This window comes from Sceloporus occidentalis, unplaced genomic scaffold, assembly GCF_023333645.1.
Source record: "Sceloporus occidentalis isolate IW3139 unplaced genomic scaffold, rSceOcc1.0.p SCAF_8, whole genome shotgun sequence".
NCBI classification, from domain to species: Eukaryota; Metazoa; Chordata; class Lepidosauria; order Squamata; family Phrynosomatidae; genus Sceloporus; species Sceloporus occidentalis.
In genome coordinates this window covers 22614100-22630177 of record NW_028316988.1, presented here as the reverse complement: position 1 = coordinate 22630177, position 16078 = coordinate 22614100, and the positions used below count along the sequence as shown (strand labels likewise).

General features: G+C 46.7%; 1 protein-coding gene across 4 annotated transcripts in view; it reads left to right on the top strand.

Moving 5' to 3' along the window:
- The window catches only part of TSC1 (TSC complex subunit 1), a 38924-nt gene extending 23204 nt beyond the window's left edge, over positions 1-15720 (top strand). For 2 of the 4 annotated variants that reach the window (XM_089535287.1, XM_089535285.1), the window contains exons 14-23: positions 944-1048; positions 1924-2503; positions 3602-3645; positions 5809-5975; positions 6462-6644; positions 7753-7863; positions 8437-8559; positions 9209-9396; positions 10502-10654; positions 12477-15720. In XM_089535287.1, coding sequence (XP_089391413.1) covers positions 944-1048; positions 1924-2503; positions 3602-3645; positions 5809-5975; positions 6462-6644; positions 7753-7863; positions 8437-8559; positions 9209-9396; positions 10502-10654; positions 12477-12975 — 2153 coding nt within the window. In that variant the 3' untranslated portion in view covers positions 12976-15720. Of the gene's footprint in view, positions 1-943; positions 1049-1923; positions 2504-3601; positions 3646-5808; positions 5976-6461; positions 6645-7752; positions 7864-8436; positions 8560-9208; positions 9397-10501; positions 10655-11175; positions 12190-12476 lie in introns of those variants that run through there. The other 2 variants (XM_089535289.1, XM_089535288.1) reach the window with 2 other exon arrangements.
- The last annotated feature ends 358 nt before the right edge of the window (positions 15721-16078 follow it).

The following is a 16078-nucleotide window of genomic DNA, read 5'->3' as shown; positions in this document are numbered from 1 at the left end:
TTTCTTGCATCCCATACTATTTTAAGATCAGTCCCTTAATTTAAGTTATTTTAAAAGGACTCTCAAACATAGCTTCAGTAATCACTTTTTCATCATTTAACACTGACTCATTCAGTCTCCAATTAAAAGTCCCCTTCTTACTAAATAATATCAAAGTTAATGGATTATGGTCAGAAAAATGATTTTGGAGGGAAAGTCATTATTCTTACTTTATAACTCAATAATTTTGATATTGAAAACATATCAGTCCTTGAAAATGATTTGTATCATTAAAAAGGTATAAACTTTAGAATTTCCTCATCTTGAACTGCTAAGCTGTCCATTAAGCAAAAAGAAAGATTTTGGTAATATACCTGGTCCTCCTTAATTTTCTTTTCAGCTACTCTATCTAATTTATGTGATATTACACATTCCCGTATCCCAGCAAAATCCAGTTCTCATAAGGCTGTTCTATAATTTGGGTCAGCAAGTTTTAATAAAATTCTGATTTTGTTCCTGTTGGGACATTAAGGGGCTAAACAGACTGACAATAAATGAAGACATCGGGGCAGAGTGGAGGCGTGGTGACTGCCCGCTCTGCCTCCGCCCGATGCCAGCTTCACGCTGCCTGACACAGCAGGCACCATCATGCCGTTTCTTTGGTGCAGTGTTTAGATGCGCTGTGCCAAAGAAACCCTAAAAAGCCAAGTGCTAATTAGCTTACTTGCTGTTCACCGCTATGATCTTTGGAATAGTGGTATATAAATAAAACAAATTATTATTATTATTATATGGACTCCCCTCTTTAAAAGCAGGAGAGAAGAATTGAAGCAAAGGTGGTGGTTGAGAGTAAGATGTTTGTACTTGAGAGTTTGGGGGCTGGCCTTGCTTTGTGACAAAGAGGTTGTGTGGCATCATACCTGGGTCTCTGGGTAAGCCTTTTTGCTCTCCCTTTTCCCCTCAGACTCCCATGGCAGTAAAAGTTCGGTAACTTTAAGTGATCTTCCCAGCATCTTAGGTGATCTGGAGGCCTCTTTTGAAGACAGTGGCGAGAAGGACCGAGAGGAAGGTAATGGAGTATAGCTCGAAATCTTTGTCTAAAGTCCAAAACTGTGGCGACATAGAGGGTGAATTGTCTGCCCAGGAGAGCTCTGCTCACACCTCATCTCAAGCTTGGAGTCCTTCAGCCGAAGACTGCATGGGTTGCATCCAGCCTCACATAACCTGGGAGCAGCAGCCAGCTGTGGACGTGCTCCAGAATTTAGTTTTGCCTTCTGCCCTGGTACCTTCCAAATGTTTGGGGCTTCTGTTCCGAACTGCCTGTGCGACCAGTGGTCACAGCCATGGGAGTTGAAGTTCAAAAGAACTGGTGGGCATAAGGTTGAGAAAGGCTGGTTTAGCAGTTTAGATACAGACTGAGATGTGTGCACTCTCAGTCATCTCAATGATATCACAGGAAGTGTGAATTGACCAGTTTGAGAATCTGTTGTCTTTACTTTTAAAAACAAAATGAAAAGATTTCTAGCCCATGGATCCTCTAAGGACACTCCTGGAAATATTCACTGTGAACTCTATGCTTGCTGAATGTCAGAACTCACTGAGCTAGGTGAAATAAGGCTTCCAAATAGTGAGACTGCATTGTTCTACTGACCCTCAGTTTACAAAGCCAAAATAATTTTGGTCAAATCCTTAACAATGCATGTGCTTTGCAACACCTAAGAAGGGCAATCTTGTAGTTTCCATAAGTAGTGTGGCTAGTTCCCAGGCCTTGGTCACATAAGAAAGATTTCCTCAAGAAGTCTAACAAAATTGAGTTTTCTTTACTTTCAGCGCTCTCTTGGAGCTCAGTTGCATTGCTTTCCCACTCCTTTGTATAAGGAAGGTAGTGTGTCCTGGATGCTAAGATGGTTCCTTCTCTCCCTCCCTCTTTCTCTCTACATGCAGATGCCATATCAAAAGAGATCTCTGAGATCACCACAGCAGATGCTGAGCCTGTGGTGCCTCGGGGAGGTTTTGACTCTCCATTTTTTCAATGGAGTGAGAGTCTCTCCAGCTCAAAGAAGTCCCAATCAGCCACTTCAAGCAACTCTGGGCAGATTCTGAATTCGGAGCCCTTGCCATCATCATTTCTGGACCCGTCTGGGCTGGAGAGCAACTCACAGGATTCCCTGAAGCAAACCTTCACCCCCATAGATCGACCCTGCTGCAACTCTGAGGATCCTCCAGCTGGGAGCAGGGAAAACCCAATGCTACTGGAGCCTGGCATTCTCACTCCCAGCCCTTGCAAGGCTGTAGCCCACAAGAGAGAAGGGTTTGGGTGCAGGCAGCCAGTAGATTATGAACATCTCTTTGAAGTGGCTCTTCCAAAGACTGCCTACCTTTTTGTGAGTAAGAAGACAGAAGAGCTACTGAAGAAAGTCAAAGGAGTGCAGGATGAAGAGGGCTCTTCCCACACCTCCCCACTGGAAGTGCTTGATCGCCTTATTCAGTGTGGAGCAGATGCCCACAGCAAAGAGCTGAACAAGTAAGTGATGTGTACAGGAGGGCACATACGTGCAGTCCCTCCCTTGGCTTGCCTGAAGTTGGAACTAGCTGAGTGGAGGGTCTCTGTCCGAGGGCAACCCTGTCCCCAGTCCCCTCTGCTCCTCTCACATGGGAAGGCCTTTCATCTTTGCTTTTCGTTTTTATTGGCTAGAATGGAGTAGTTGCAACCCTGAGGAGGATGCAGACTGTGAGTGCACCGTGAGGATGCTTCTAGAATGATGGTGGGCAGAGGAAAAGGCTCAGTGCTAGCAAGCCTAAGCTTAGGGCTCCATTCGGGTCTGACAGAAGCTGCATCTTTGCTCTGCCTCCCCCCATGGGCTGTGCAGTCAGTCCATCCCAAAGCAAGCTTAGTGTCATCAGATTTTTGTGTTGTTGTTGTTGTTGTTATTATTATTATTAACCTTTATTTTGTGATGGCTTTGGTGGACTAGCCCAAAGTAGGTGGGGAGTTGAATGGTGGCTTGCTCCTCACACTTAACACCTCCCCATATATGTTCAGCTAGTGCATTGGAAGTAGACGAGGACTTAGCTTTCCTTCTTCCTGGGATACCAGTTTTGAACCTCTGTAAATCATTCCCTCACCCATATTCCCATCTCCAGCAGGAGGTGCGTCACGTGAGCCTGCTGATTGATTGTGCTTGTGTCTTAGAATTTGATTAGCTGTACTGCATTATTTGAACTTTGTGTGTAGTGTGCTTTGCAAGAAGAAAACTATTGAATTTATAATGCAGAATCATTTGTTCCAAAAACTAAAGCAAGTTTCTAGTTCTGGCTTCAGAGCAGCTTAGAAACATCTCCACGTTCTTCTCTTTTACTCCATTCTCATCTGACATGGAGGGCTCCCCACCTGCCTCTTGATTTGACTTAAGAGGTTAGCAAACTATGCATATTTGGATGATCTGTTCTCATATTATGCAGGCATCTTCTTGATTGTAGAATTTCCTACTTGGGCGCAAATTCAGACAGCATTGGTGTTGGGGAAGCAAAAAGCAAGAAGATGGTGGTGAGAGCCTCTCCTGTGAAGGCTGCCTTGCTGCAGTCCCAAGTAAATCACCTTTCATTTTTTCACTTGTTTCAGGTTGCCTTTGCCAAGTAAATCAGCTGACTGGACTCACTTTGGAGGTAAACAAATTGGTAAACAAATGTTACCTAATTCCTGTGATGTATAGATAACTGGCCACCAGTATTCTCAAGCCTTGCTTTATATCTTTAAAACGTTCTACTGGTATCTTCCAGGACTTAACAGCTTACAGGACCAGAGATGCCAGCATGTTTGCATCATCCTTTAGGCAAAAAGACTGGAGAAATTAGAAGTGGAGTTTGTCAGAATTTAGGCTGTAGCTTCTATTCTCCACACTGCTTTTCCTGAAAACCTTAAGTCTTGGCACAATCCCAGGCAAACATCAGTTACATTCTTTTAAGAACTGGAGAAGTGTTTGCTTTGGCCTGGAGCTCTGAGAATCTCTTTATCAGAAGCCCTGTGCTGGTTGTATTGCAGCTACTGCACTTTGGTCTTCATGACAGTATAGAAGACTGTCCCAGGAAGGGGCTGCAGTGCCCATAATAGCCACAGCTGTTGTGAGACCTGTATCCCATAGATGTCACTTGGGCATCCATCTCCAGGGCCAGGCTGAGCAGCATTCTTGGGCTATGGGTGCCATCATTTCTGGCAGAACACCCTTGTTCTAGAACTGGCTTCCTGGGCAGTCATGTCACTCAGCAACAGGATCTTCCCTTATGTCCAGCCTACTAGTGACTCAAGAACGCACCAAGAACATTTACTGGCAAGTTGAGCCCTGGTGGATGGGGAATATCCAGGGCTGCTGGATCTGCACATCCTTCCAGTACCAGAGGAAGTGCAAGCTTCTCTACAGATTATACACTTTTGTTCTGGTCCAGGGTGAAGTCTCTTTTGAGGGCCTTTTGTAAGTGAATTAGGACTCAGAATGAGCAACCTTCTAACTTTGTACCTTCCAAATGGTTTGGATGGTAGGACCTGCCACCCACAATTACTGAACTTATTGGGGTCAATGGGACTTTTCCTCCAGAAAAGTGTCCCTCTGTTTATTCCAATCTAGAGAATTGATTTCCTCCAGAAATGCCTGGAGTTGAGTTGCTTCCACCCACCCCTCATGCATGTTGTGTGCCCCCATGCCCGTGGGATAATAGTGAAATCAGTTGGTGATTCATCAGGCTCACCAGCTTACCTGTGTCTGCAGCTCCTCCTCCTCCAAGGTGACTGTATTCCTCTTTGTATTTCCCTGCTCAGGTGGGGTGATCCACATAGGTGGGAGCCACATTGCTTCTGGTACCCTTGCCAGTATTTTCAGGCCAAAGCCAAAATTTACTCAAAGTGATGACGCTTACCCCGGAGGATGTTGTGTAGTTGACCTGTCTAAGGTTGCATCTGCACTAGAGCAATAATCCAGTTTGACATCACTTTGACTGCCACGGCCCAGTGCTATGGAATTCTGGGAATTTTAGTTTTGTGAGACATTTAGCTATCTCTGTCAGAGAGCTCTGGTGCTACAAAAACTACAGTTCCCCAAAGTCCATAGCATTGGGCCATGGCAGTCAAAGTGGTGTCAAACTGGATTGGTTCTGCAGTGTCGATACAGCCCAAGGCATAGAGGTGACAAGCCTGAGTTTGGATTGATTACATTGACTTGAGTTGGTTCCTTCAGCCTTGTATTGATTCTGCAGTAGACATAAACCAGGCAGAAGGGAGCCCTGGTGGCACAGTGGTTAAATGTTGGTACTGCAGCCACACTGTTGAAAGTTCGATCCTAGAGGAGGGCTCCAAGGTCCTTCCATCCTTTCGCAGGTTGGTAAAATGAGTAGCCATCTTGTCGGGGGCAATTGGCTTACATATGGTAAACCACTTAGGGAGTGCTAGTTCACTGATAAGCGGTATAGAAAAATGTACTTGCTGTTGCTGATATTGAGGAGCCCTGGTAGCACAATGGATAGATGCCACTACTGCAGTCACTCACAAACCACAAAGTTGTGGGTTCAGTCCCAACCAGGGGCTCAGGGTTGACTCAGCCTTGCATCTTTCCAAGGTTGCTAAAATGAGTATCCAGGTTGATGGGACAATAAGCGTACAGTTGTAAACTGCTTAGAGACAGCTCAGTGCAGTATTAAGCGGTATATAAATGAAGCTGCTATTGCTATTGTTATTAGGGTTTTTTCCCCTGGGTCTTCAAGGTTGGCCAGCCTTTGTTGGGCCAAGGCTCTTCCTCTGCTTTGAGTCTCATCTTCTGCCTCTGGCACCTGTCCATTCAGGTTCTCCTCCTTCAGATGAAATCCACACGCTCCGAAACCAGCTGCGGCTGCTGCATAACCAACTCTTGTATGAACGCTTCCAAAGGCAGCAGCATGCTCTCCGGAACCGGCGCCTGTTGCGGAAGGTCATCAAGGCTGCAGCCTTGGAAGAGCACAATGCTGCGATGGTAGGTGAGAGCCTCAGAGGTCCTTGTGCACGCCCTTTCACCTGGAAACCCACCTTTGGTGACTCTCTGGAAGGCCAGGCAGCCTCAGGACTTTAGATATTTGACATTTTTCCTTTCTTTCTCCCACACACACTTGGTCAAGCTCACCTAGTTGGCTTCACAGTAGAGGGCTATTTGAAATTAATCCACCTTGTACTAATGACCGCTTCCCACTGTCTCTTCTGGGTGTAGGAAGGCCAGCTGTTATGCCTGAGATGGATTCTTGGAGCAGGCTGTTCCAGCTCCCATATTTCTACTGTGCCTATGTGACAAGGAAGGGTTTGCTGTCTGGGTGATCAGAAAGCACGAGTTGTGTTGGGGTTGCAGTGTGTGTTGTGGGGGAGGAATGTCATGTTTTCTTCCTTAGGCAAAGTCTGGGTTGCTTTGCTGGAAAAGGCAGATGGTTGGGCAGTTGGGCCTTGACTCCTGATCTCTGCTTCTGGACAGAAAGACCAGCTGCGGCTCCAGGAAAAGGACATCCAGTCCCTGAAGCTCAGCCTGCAGAAGGAGCAGGCCCAAAGCCGCAAGTTTCAGGAGGAGCATGACAGTGTGGTGGCCCAGCTCCACAGCCAGCTCCGCCAGTTGCAGCAGGAGCGGGAGGAGTACTACAACCAGAGCCAGGAGCTGCAGGTAGAGTCCTTCTGGAATCAGAGACAGAGCTGGAAGCTGCTGGTGAGGGGTACAGTGGAGTGGGGTGTAGGATACTTCTTCAGAGGGAGTGGCCTTGGTTATCTAGTGTTCAGTTCACTTCCACAAGGGAACACTAGTGGCTCTGATCCATACGCCTCTGTGGCAACTGGGCCACCATCACTTCTTCCCCCCATTCCCCCTACTCTTTCTCTCAATCTTACCTGGTCTAACCTCTGGGCTGTGTGTGTGTGAGTGAAATGATGCTCGCCCAAGTGTTACCTGTGAATATATGCTGTGTAGAATGTGAGTGTCCAGCATGCTGAGTGTGGGAAGGTCAGCACAGCAAGGGGCGATTCCCATGCCATCAAGTTTCACTTTGCAAAATGGCTGCCACAGTAGGGCCCAGCAGTGGCAAAAGGAGATGCATTTCCCTTTAAAACAGGGCATGTGTCTCTAGCCAGCATTTCTAACCCTTAGAGCAGAACCATGCTACCAGGGGTGTGCTGCTCCTTTAAGACAAGATGCACATGCTCAGTTGGTGGGATGCTGGAGATTTTTGTATATTTATAATATTTCATTGTCTTTGATGGTCTGCTGTTTGGTGGAAAAGGCATTACAAATAAACATCATCATCATCCTCTTCATTTTAAAAAGATGGTCCTTTTGCTGTTTCACAGATTTACTGTCACAAAGATTTAGTTTTAGTTTGAACAGCAAGGGAAACTCAGGAGCTGTTTCTCTTAGCAGTAGTTGTATAAACTCAGTGGCATTTTTGTGTGGCAACAAAAAGGATAAGGTTGGCCATAGGCTGGCCATGTTTCCCACCCAGCCGGCAGAAAGTGAATGGCAAGGAGTGTTCAGTGGTGTAATTCAAAAAGTAGCGATTTTAGAAAAAGGTCTTTGGCTTGTATCCCTGTCCCCTACCTCTTACAGTCTTGCTACAGCCTCACCAAGCAAACATGAGATTTGCTCCTATGTCTACATGAGATGTAGTGGACAGACAAATGTCCTGCCTGGACTTGAGACACGGGGTAGAGCTGAATGTGTCACCAGAGGACTATCCTTCTCTGTAGTCTGACCACCTGTGCTAATGTGGCTTTTTGAATAGACCAAACTGGAGGACTGCCACACCATCATTGTAGATCTACAACTGGAGCTCAAGAAGGCCAGCAACAAGGTGTGCCACACGGAACTGCTGCTGAGCCAGGTGTCTCAGAAGGTAAGTGCTGTGGCCTGAGGGGTGATATGTGTGTGTGTGTATCTAATTGAAGCACACAGATGTGAAGTTGTACACTTTCATGGCTGGCAACCATAGTTTTTGTGTGTTTTTCGGGCTATGTGACCATGTTCTAGAAGAGCTTATTCCTCACGTTTCGCCAGCATGTTTGCCTGGCATCTTCAGAGCATGCTGACCTGGAAGAGAGTGGGTATGCTATGCAAAAGAGGATTAGTGTCTGCTAATTGGTGATCATTGTCTTCTACCCTGAGGCCCGGCCATCAACAGCAGAACAATACACAATTGAACATGGGAATCATTCCTCCTTACCCAGGATCACACAGTATATATATACCCACTCTCTTCCAGGTCAGCATTCTCTGAAGATGCCAGCCACAGGTACTGGCGAAACGTCAAGAATAAACTCTTCTAGAACATGGCCACATAGCCCGAAAAGCACACAGAAAACTAAAGCACACAGACTTCAGCTTGAAAATGTTCTTTGTATTTGCATTTGCCATGACAGGTTTACGCTTGGTTTTTTGCTGCAGCTGTATAATACTTTATTCCTTTCAGCTTTCCAACAGCGAATCAGTCCAGCAGCAGATGGAGTTCTTGAACAGGCAGCTGCTGGTCCTTGGGGAGGTGAACGAGTTGTACCTGGAGCAGCTTCAGCACAAGCATGCCGACACCACAAAGGTAAACCCCCATGGACACATACTGACCCACGGGCCCATTCTGTGGTTTGCAAGAAGTAAACAGGATGTTGGCAGAGATGTCCCAGAATTTTTTTGCTGAAGCAGAGCAAACTCAAAACCTCCCAGTCTTCTTAAGGGGCAGTGAGAGCAACAGGTAGACAAACTGGAATTATTGACCAATTTGATGCAATCAAGGCCTTCTCCTGGTTCTAGGCCAGATGGCGAATGCAGAGAGGGGTGAGGAGCTGCCTGCTTGCTCATTTTCCACTCCCAATAGCTATCCCATTGTTTCTGGCTGATTTAGCTGGAGGAGGCTACTCTGGCTGCCACAAACGTGTTGGCTGTCACCCCCACCCCATAGAGTTGTACCTTTGAACATAGTGGTAGTGACGCAAGCAACAGTGGCCTGAGTGCACTCTTCAGTTGCGGGAGTGGAAACAATGAAGCAGCTCCCACCCCCAGCCCAGCTGCCTGTTATAGCAACACAGTTTTCAAGAGGTGATATTCTGAAGCAAGCAGCATTAGCTGCACCTAGGTCTGATGTACCTTCCCCAGTACAGCTGCAGTGTGGCCAACACTGTCCAACCTGTCCCCCACACTCACTTCCTATAGATGCCCCCCTCCTTCCTTTCTCTTTCCTTTCCTTGTAGGAAAGAGAAGTTATGCAGACTGCCTTCTGGAAAGAGCTGGAGAGAGCAAAGTGCTGTGTCCACCAGCAAGGTCAGCAGCTGGAGGCATCTCAGAAACGGATCACGGAACTGGAAGTTCAGCTTTCCAAACGAGACCACCTCCTGCTGGAGCAGAAGAAATACTTGGAGGATGTGAAAGTCAAAGCAAGGTAGCATGGCCACTCCCTTAACCTGCTCGTGCCCAGAGCATTGTTTGGAAGGGTCCAGCAGATGCCCCTTAGAAGCATCTGTTCAAGATTGGGGGTCTGCAGTTGTTGGAAGAGTTGGGCAGGAGGCATTGTGAGCAAGAAGGTGGCATGGGCTGTGCTGCTTTTCTTGGTTTGTAGCTCCAGGAAAACGGATTGGGACGACAAAGGGAAATGGGTTTTACAAAGAGAGGAAGTTCTGGGAAACCTGGAGCACCCTAGTTTTGCTCCGGTTCCTAAACGCAGGGACTCCAGAGAGCACTTGGAAACGGGAGGTGCGCTTTGGTCAGAATGCGTTGCTGTTGCTGCTTTCCTTCTCTACTAGAATACAGGCCCACATTAGTACACGTGTGCATGTGCACACACGCACACACACACACACACACATCATTGCCTCTCCCCTCACAATATGTGCAGCTTTTTGTATCTGTCTGAAGGGCAGAATATCAATATTCTAAACAATAAATAAGAAGTAAATATTTACACAAAAATATCAAACTTTTACATATCTGTACCTATTCCCAACAGTTCAGTAAAGAATGCAGGAGGGGAATGCAGATCCCCACTTGTTTACCCTGGAGTTGTTCTCCACCCAGGTTTTCCTGGAGTTCCACTTGGTTAAGTTTAACAGGTTTAAAATTATACCTTGACTGGCCAACTGAAATGCACGATATACTTGTTGCAAGCTTTCGAAACTCCATGGGCTTCTTCATCAGGCAAGATGTTACAAACCAAACAGAAAAAACACCAATTGGAGATGTTAGACAAATGCCTGCATGTTGTTTCAGTCCTTAGTAAAGATGTTATGATGGGGAGGATATCTTTTGCAGACAAGCTCCTCCTGGCTATGCGGCAATAGGGAGATTTTCAAAGTCCAAGAAATTTAAAGTCCATTAACATCTCAACAGGGACTTCTCTTTTACAGTCCTCTTTTGGATTGCTGGTCTTTATACATCACAGTATAATGTTTTGTCTGAAGGGAAGCATCTTTCCACAAAGGGAAATTTGTCATTCACACTGAGGACAGCATTGCAAAGGGATGTGGCAGACAGTTTCTCTTCTTTTTCAGGGGCCAGCTTCAAGCCGTTGAGAGCCGGTATCAGGCACAGAAGAAGATCACACAGGCATTTGAGCTGGAGGTCTTAGATCTGTATGGTCGCTTGGAGAACTCTAGATTGCTGAAAAAATGTGAAGATGACAAATTGGAACGACCAGAGGAAAGGTACAGGCATGCCAGTGGTGCCATGTTTCTGCTTGGCTGTTTGTGAGAAGTCATGTTCAGAATCCTGGAAGGAGAGTGAGGGAGAGTTTCACTCCCTGCCCAGGGAGTGGGTTGGGGTGGGTGTGATAGAGCTCTGTTAGTCTTGTGTAGGTAATCTGTCCTTATGTGTAGGTTTTCTGTGTACTGTGTGGCCCAAATGCTGGTTCGGTTTGCGGATGACCAGGACATCCAAGAATGATCTAAATTAGCTGAACCTCTTGTCTCTTCTACCTTTGGTCAACTTAGTTATCTGCAAAGCAAGTGAGGAATTTGCTGGACCTTAAACTTTTGCCAGAGCTTGACTTCCAGCAAATATCAGGATAGTTGAAATTCCCCATTACCACTATATCTCTGCTTACTGAATGTGTGGTCATCTGTTCTAGGAAAGCCTCATCCATGTTCTCAGTCTGGCTTGGGGGGGGTTGTAGTACACCCTCACAATGATATCCCTGTTGTTTCTCTCCCACTTAATTCTTACTCAGATGCTGTCAACCTGGCTTCCATGATTTAAGTCATGGATCTGATCACAGGTGCTACTCCTCCTTTTCTCTTTGGTCTGTTTCTCTGAAACAGGTTATATTCGTCTATTGTTACATTCCGACTGTAAGACTCTTTCTGCCAGGTTTCAGTGATACCTATTAAATCGTACTTGCTTGTTTGTTAAATTGTACTTGCTTCTTTGTCTTGTTTATTTGTCATGCTCTGTGTATTTAGTATAGGGACATCTAAGACCATAGATCATTCCTCCTAGCTACTTATTTAAGTTTTTTCCCCTCCCACTGTTGGGTTCTTGTACTGTTTGCCTGGTTCTTTCTGTAACAACAAGGCTATTATTTCCAGCACTAGCTGCCTTCAGGAATACTTATGTTTTGTTCTGTCCAAACATACATAGACAAACATACCACAGCTGTTGCAGGTGACTGCAACACCATCCATCACCATCCATATTCAGCAGTCTTAGAGAAGGGATTAAAAAGAGAACGCTGGCCCTCCCCGTCAAATTTCTCCCACAGAATGCCCATGCAAATGCCTGTTAGCAGCAGCTTTTGTTCAATGTTTACTGAATTGATTGCATGTGCTACAAGCTGGTCCTCTGAGACTGAACTCAAAGGATGGAGGCAGCAGGTCTATATAGGCCCCTCAGTCAGGCTCCTCAGATCATATGCTCAGGAAATGCACAGGTTAAAATCAATAAAAAGTCCCCAACAAGCCCCTTTAAAAACAGTTGAAAAAATGAAGGCTGACCCCCTCAAATGTAGCTCAAAGCTCCCTTTCTGCTCTCTACTCCAAGACTGGGGTTGGCTGAGCATTTCTTGCCTCAGCAGCACTTGTACCCGATAACATCTGGGAACCCCTTCCAGCTCTGATTCTACTTGAAAGTAGTTGTCTTTTAAGGAGTAGCCATAGCAGCACATTTTTGTGGTGGTGGTATCTAACATTCTGTCACTTCTAACAATCTGCATCAGCCTTTCCTTACCTGGTACTCTCTGTATTAGTTGGACTATTAGTGCTGACAGTCCCTATCAGCACTGACGGTATTTGCAGTAAAAAGTTGGACCAGAAATAGATCCTTCTACCATTTTTCTACTGGATTAGACCATTGGTTTAAAAATACAACAATCCTTTTTTTGTTGATAAGAGTCTGGACAGGTGATGTGAAACTTTTATTTGTAAAACATGCTCCCGTCTTGCCTGCTGCTGCTGTGGGCTCCCTTTCACTGACTCCTCTCATCATCTGTGTCTCTCTGTATCCCCCACCCTCCTTTTTTTCTCTTGGTGACAGGCTGAGTAGCACAAACAAAGGCCACACAGACCCTCTCATAGGACACAGTGAAGAAGATGTCATTGACTGGAATGGCGAGACCAAACCACCTAGTTCCTGGGGTGGCGGCACCAGCAGCAGCAAAGTGTCCACGCTTGAGAAGTCCTCTAGTCAGAGAGGCGGCCAGTTCAGTGGTGTTGGCGGAGGCAGCAGGAGGGCTCAGCTGGTGGTGGGCTCCTGCCCCAGCTCAGGGAGCTTCCTGGGGATTAAGACACGGGAGCTGCTCCACCCCAAGAGTGAAGGCCAGTCGGAGGAAGAGGATGGGGTGATAGCCCACAGCAGCCTCTGCAGCACTTTAAAGAGTGAACTGTGCAAAGACCCCGGTGTGGAAGCCCCATCCCCACTCCACCCCCACCCCCTGGAAGACCCGTCCCCTGCCCCCCCAAATCAGGAAGGTGGTGGCGTGGGGCAGCTTCATATCATGGACTATGACGAAGCCCACCACCATGCCCAGAGCTAGATGGGAGGAGAGCCCTTCAGCATTGCCTTTCATATTTGTGGCATGGGATGGAGGGGACTGCTTTAACTAAAAGCTCTCATGTTTTGGGTTGGAAACAGGAAGAGGATTGCCTTTGGACTTTGGCTGAATGAAAGGAAAGTGGCTTTTCAGGTCAGGAACAGAGAGAAGATCCATCTCCACCCACCCACCTCCAGGGCTTGGGCCCCTCTGGAGAATCCCCATGAAGAACCAGGATGGGGCCTGGAGTCTGGCTAGTCTTTCTTCTCCTACCCACCCTTTTGGGCCCCTTTTCCAGAGTGGTTGCCTCCAGTCAACCCATGTGCAATAGGAAGCTCAGCTTCCCTCCCCAGGGGTGCTTTGGGGTGGGGGTGATGTGAAGGGGCAGTTCAGTCCCCTCAGAGGGCAGGCAGGGACAGCTGTGTACGTTTCTTCATCCCAGAAAAGAATTGTCCCCAGACCCTGGCTGCCCAGTCTCTTGGTCATCGTTTGGCCTCTCTTCTTACACTCATCTTGAGTAGGGTGGACTTTGCTCCAGTGATGAGATGGTTTCAGTTGTGCGCCACGGCTCTAAATGCCACATTCCCCTGCCCCCTTGGTTGCCTCTCATGCCTGGTGCCCCTTACCCATACTACCCTTCACAGCCAGAACTTCTCACACAGATTTTCCAAGTCTCTTGGCTGGGCTTTGTGAAATGCTCTCCCTCTCCTCTTATGTGCCTCTCCTCCATCCCATGGTAATTTCCTACGCTTTATGTGATATGCTGATAACTGAGCTGACCTCACTTTGGGCAGGGGGGATCTTTTTTTTTTTAATAGAAGGAGGAAGCTGAGGTTTCCCCTAGAGTCAGGAGGCACTGGTACAGGAAGCTTGTCTGATGAAAATCATGCTGGGGTTTGGGGAAGGTGAGTCTTGTAAACAAAGAAGAGCCCCATTAATGTGAGATTTGTGTTGTTTCTGAAGGTCAGGAGCAGTCCTGATGCCCTTTTCCATTTGGCTTGTTCTGGCCAATTCTTGATTCAGGGCTAGTTTGGTGCCCAGTCTCTCAGTCTTCTGCGGAGGTGGTTCTTCTGCCAGACGTGGATGAGTCTTGAACCCGTACAGCTTCTTCTGTGCCCCCTGGAGAGGGATACTTTTTGAGAGAAGGCACTTTGGAAGAAGCTACACCAGAGGGTAGGACAGAGATATATAGTCTCCCCCAGGTACCCTCCTTTCTTGAAGATGGGGTGGTGTTTCCATTAGGTTCTTGCCCTTTGTGGCAAAGCATTAAATCCTAGGATATTGCCAGTAACCTGACTTCTCTGGCTGGGAAGTGTCACCCTTCCTTCATCCATGCAGTACATCCTCTGTACCTTGTCCTCCATCACACACCCCATACACTGGCAGAAAGTTTTTTAGAAAGCCACCCTCAGTGAGGGTTTTGCTCCTTGAGCTGTTCTGGTCTGAGAGGAAGCTGCTGAGATCTTTCTTTGCACAAGGGTGCCGTCCCAACACTTTCCCTTCCCGTGGTCCTGTATAACATTTCGAAGACACACCAATAAAAAATGAGTAAGCCTGCTCTTTGGAACCCCTCTGCATGTTTCCTTTAAATAAATGAATAAATGGTAGATTTGAAGAGAGGTAATACCAGGAGTGCTAAATGTGCAGGTTTGAAATGGGACTGAATTTGTGGCCACCAGTGGCCAAGGAGTTTGTGGTCCAAGGTGACCAACCTGTTGCTCCTGTTCCAGCTCTGGCGAATCTAGAGACACATTGTGGGGTTAGTGGTGGCAGCAGAGCCTCAGAGGGTGGAATGGGCAGAATCCTTTCACATGATAGAACCATTCCTGTATACTTTAAAATGTACACACAGCCCTCTTCCCTGTACAAACTCACACAAACGTGAGACAAATAGGCTAGGATCTCTGCTGCTGCTTAATGAACTGGTTTTTAAAACTTTGGAGGGATGTTTTGTGTGCGCTCCCCAGTGCAGTAGTCTGCCTACTGCTCCTTTTGCTAGACCCAAAGACTACAGTCCCATCAGCATGGAACAGTTGCACAGTGCTACCCATCTTTAGATCTTCCCCCTAATCCTACATTATCCTGCATCTCCCCAAAAGAGAATCAGCCTTTGGTAATATTTCTCAGTGAGGCGTTCAGCTGAATCTCTTTTGCCTTTTCCTTGTAGGCTGCTGCCCTTCTGTTCCCTTCCAAACCATGGCTGTCTTCTTTTTAACAGATCAAATATCCCAGGCTCTCTTTATCAATGGAGTTTCTTTTTCGGAGTCTGAAAAAGACTCGATCTCCTGGATGGCATTAACACTGTAAAATCTCCCTTCTCTTCCACCGCCAGGGGACCACAGAAATTATGGAGGAATTGCTCTGCTCAGTAAATCTCTGAATCATGGATGTAGCATAAGCAACAAACACCTACAGTTTGTTGGGGAAAATATCTCATTGGTTAAGCTGGAAATGATTTTTAAAAAAAGAAACTGACTGCTTTTAGTTAAATCTTTGAAGAAACATCTGTCAAAGGTCAACATTTTCTACCTTGCTCTTAGTAAGCCAGGTTGGGAAAAAATGACAATTAAAAATGCCATAAATATGAAATGGTAAGGTGAAATGGTACAATCTAAGCTAAGAGAACTTTTTTGGGGGGTGGGAACCGAATGGAGGGTGTTTGCTGTCCTTACTAGAATGTTCTAATATGTCAAGGCAGTTGCTTGTGTTTAACTGTGAACAAAATAAAAAGCGTATTGTTTTGCACTACTCTTTATGTTTTTGCTGTACCAACAACAAAGATTTTAATATTGGGGATGGGATGGGGAGCTGACTCCATCCCATTTGATGGGTTCTGGTACAGATGGGGTCTTGCCCATGCCAAGCTGGGTTGGATGAGGTGAAGGCAGCCAACTCCTGCGCTTGGGAGAGGGTCTTGTGAGCCTTTCAGGGAGGCCCTGCTGCTGTTTTTGGACTGCACCTCCCATCTTCTCACACCCACAGGGTGTGCTGAAGTCTGTAGGTCCCATCTGGAGGGCCATGTGTTCTCCATCTCTGCCGAAAAGGGCTTCACAGTCACACTGCACATTCTGGTTCTTGGGTAGGAAGCCATGTAGAGGCATGGTCC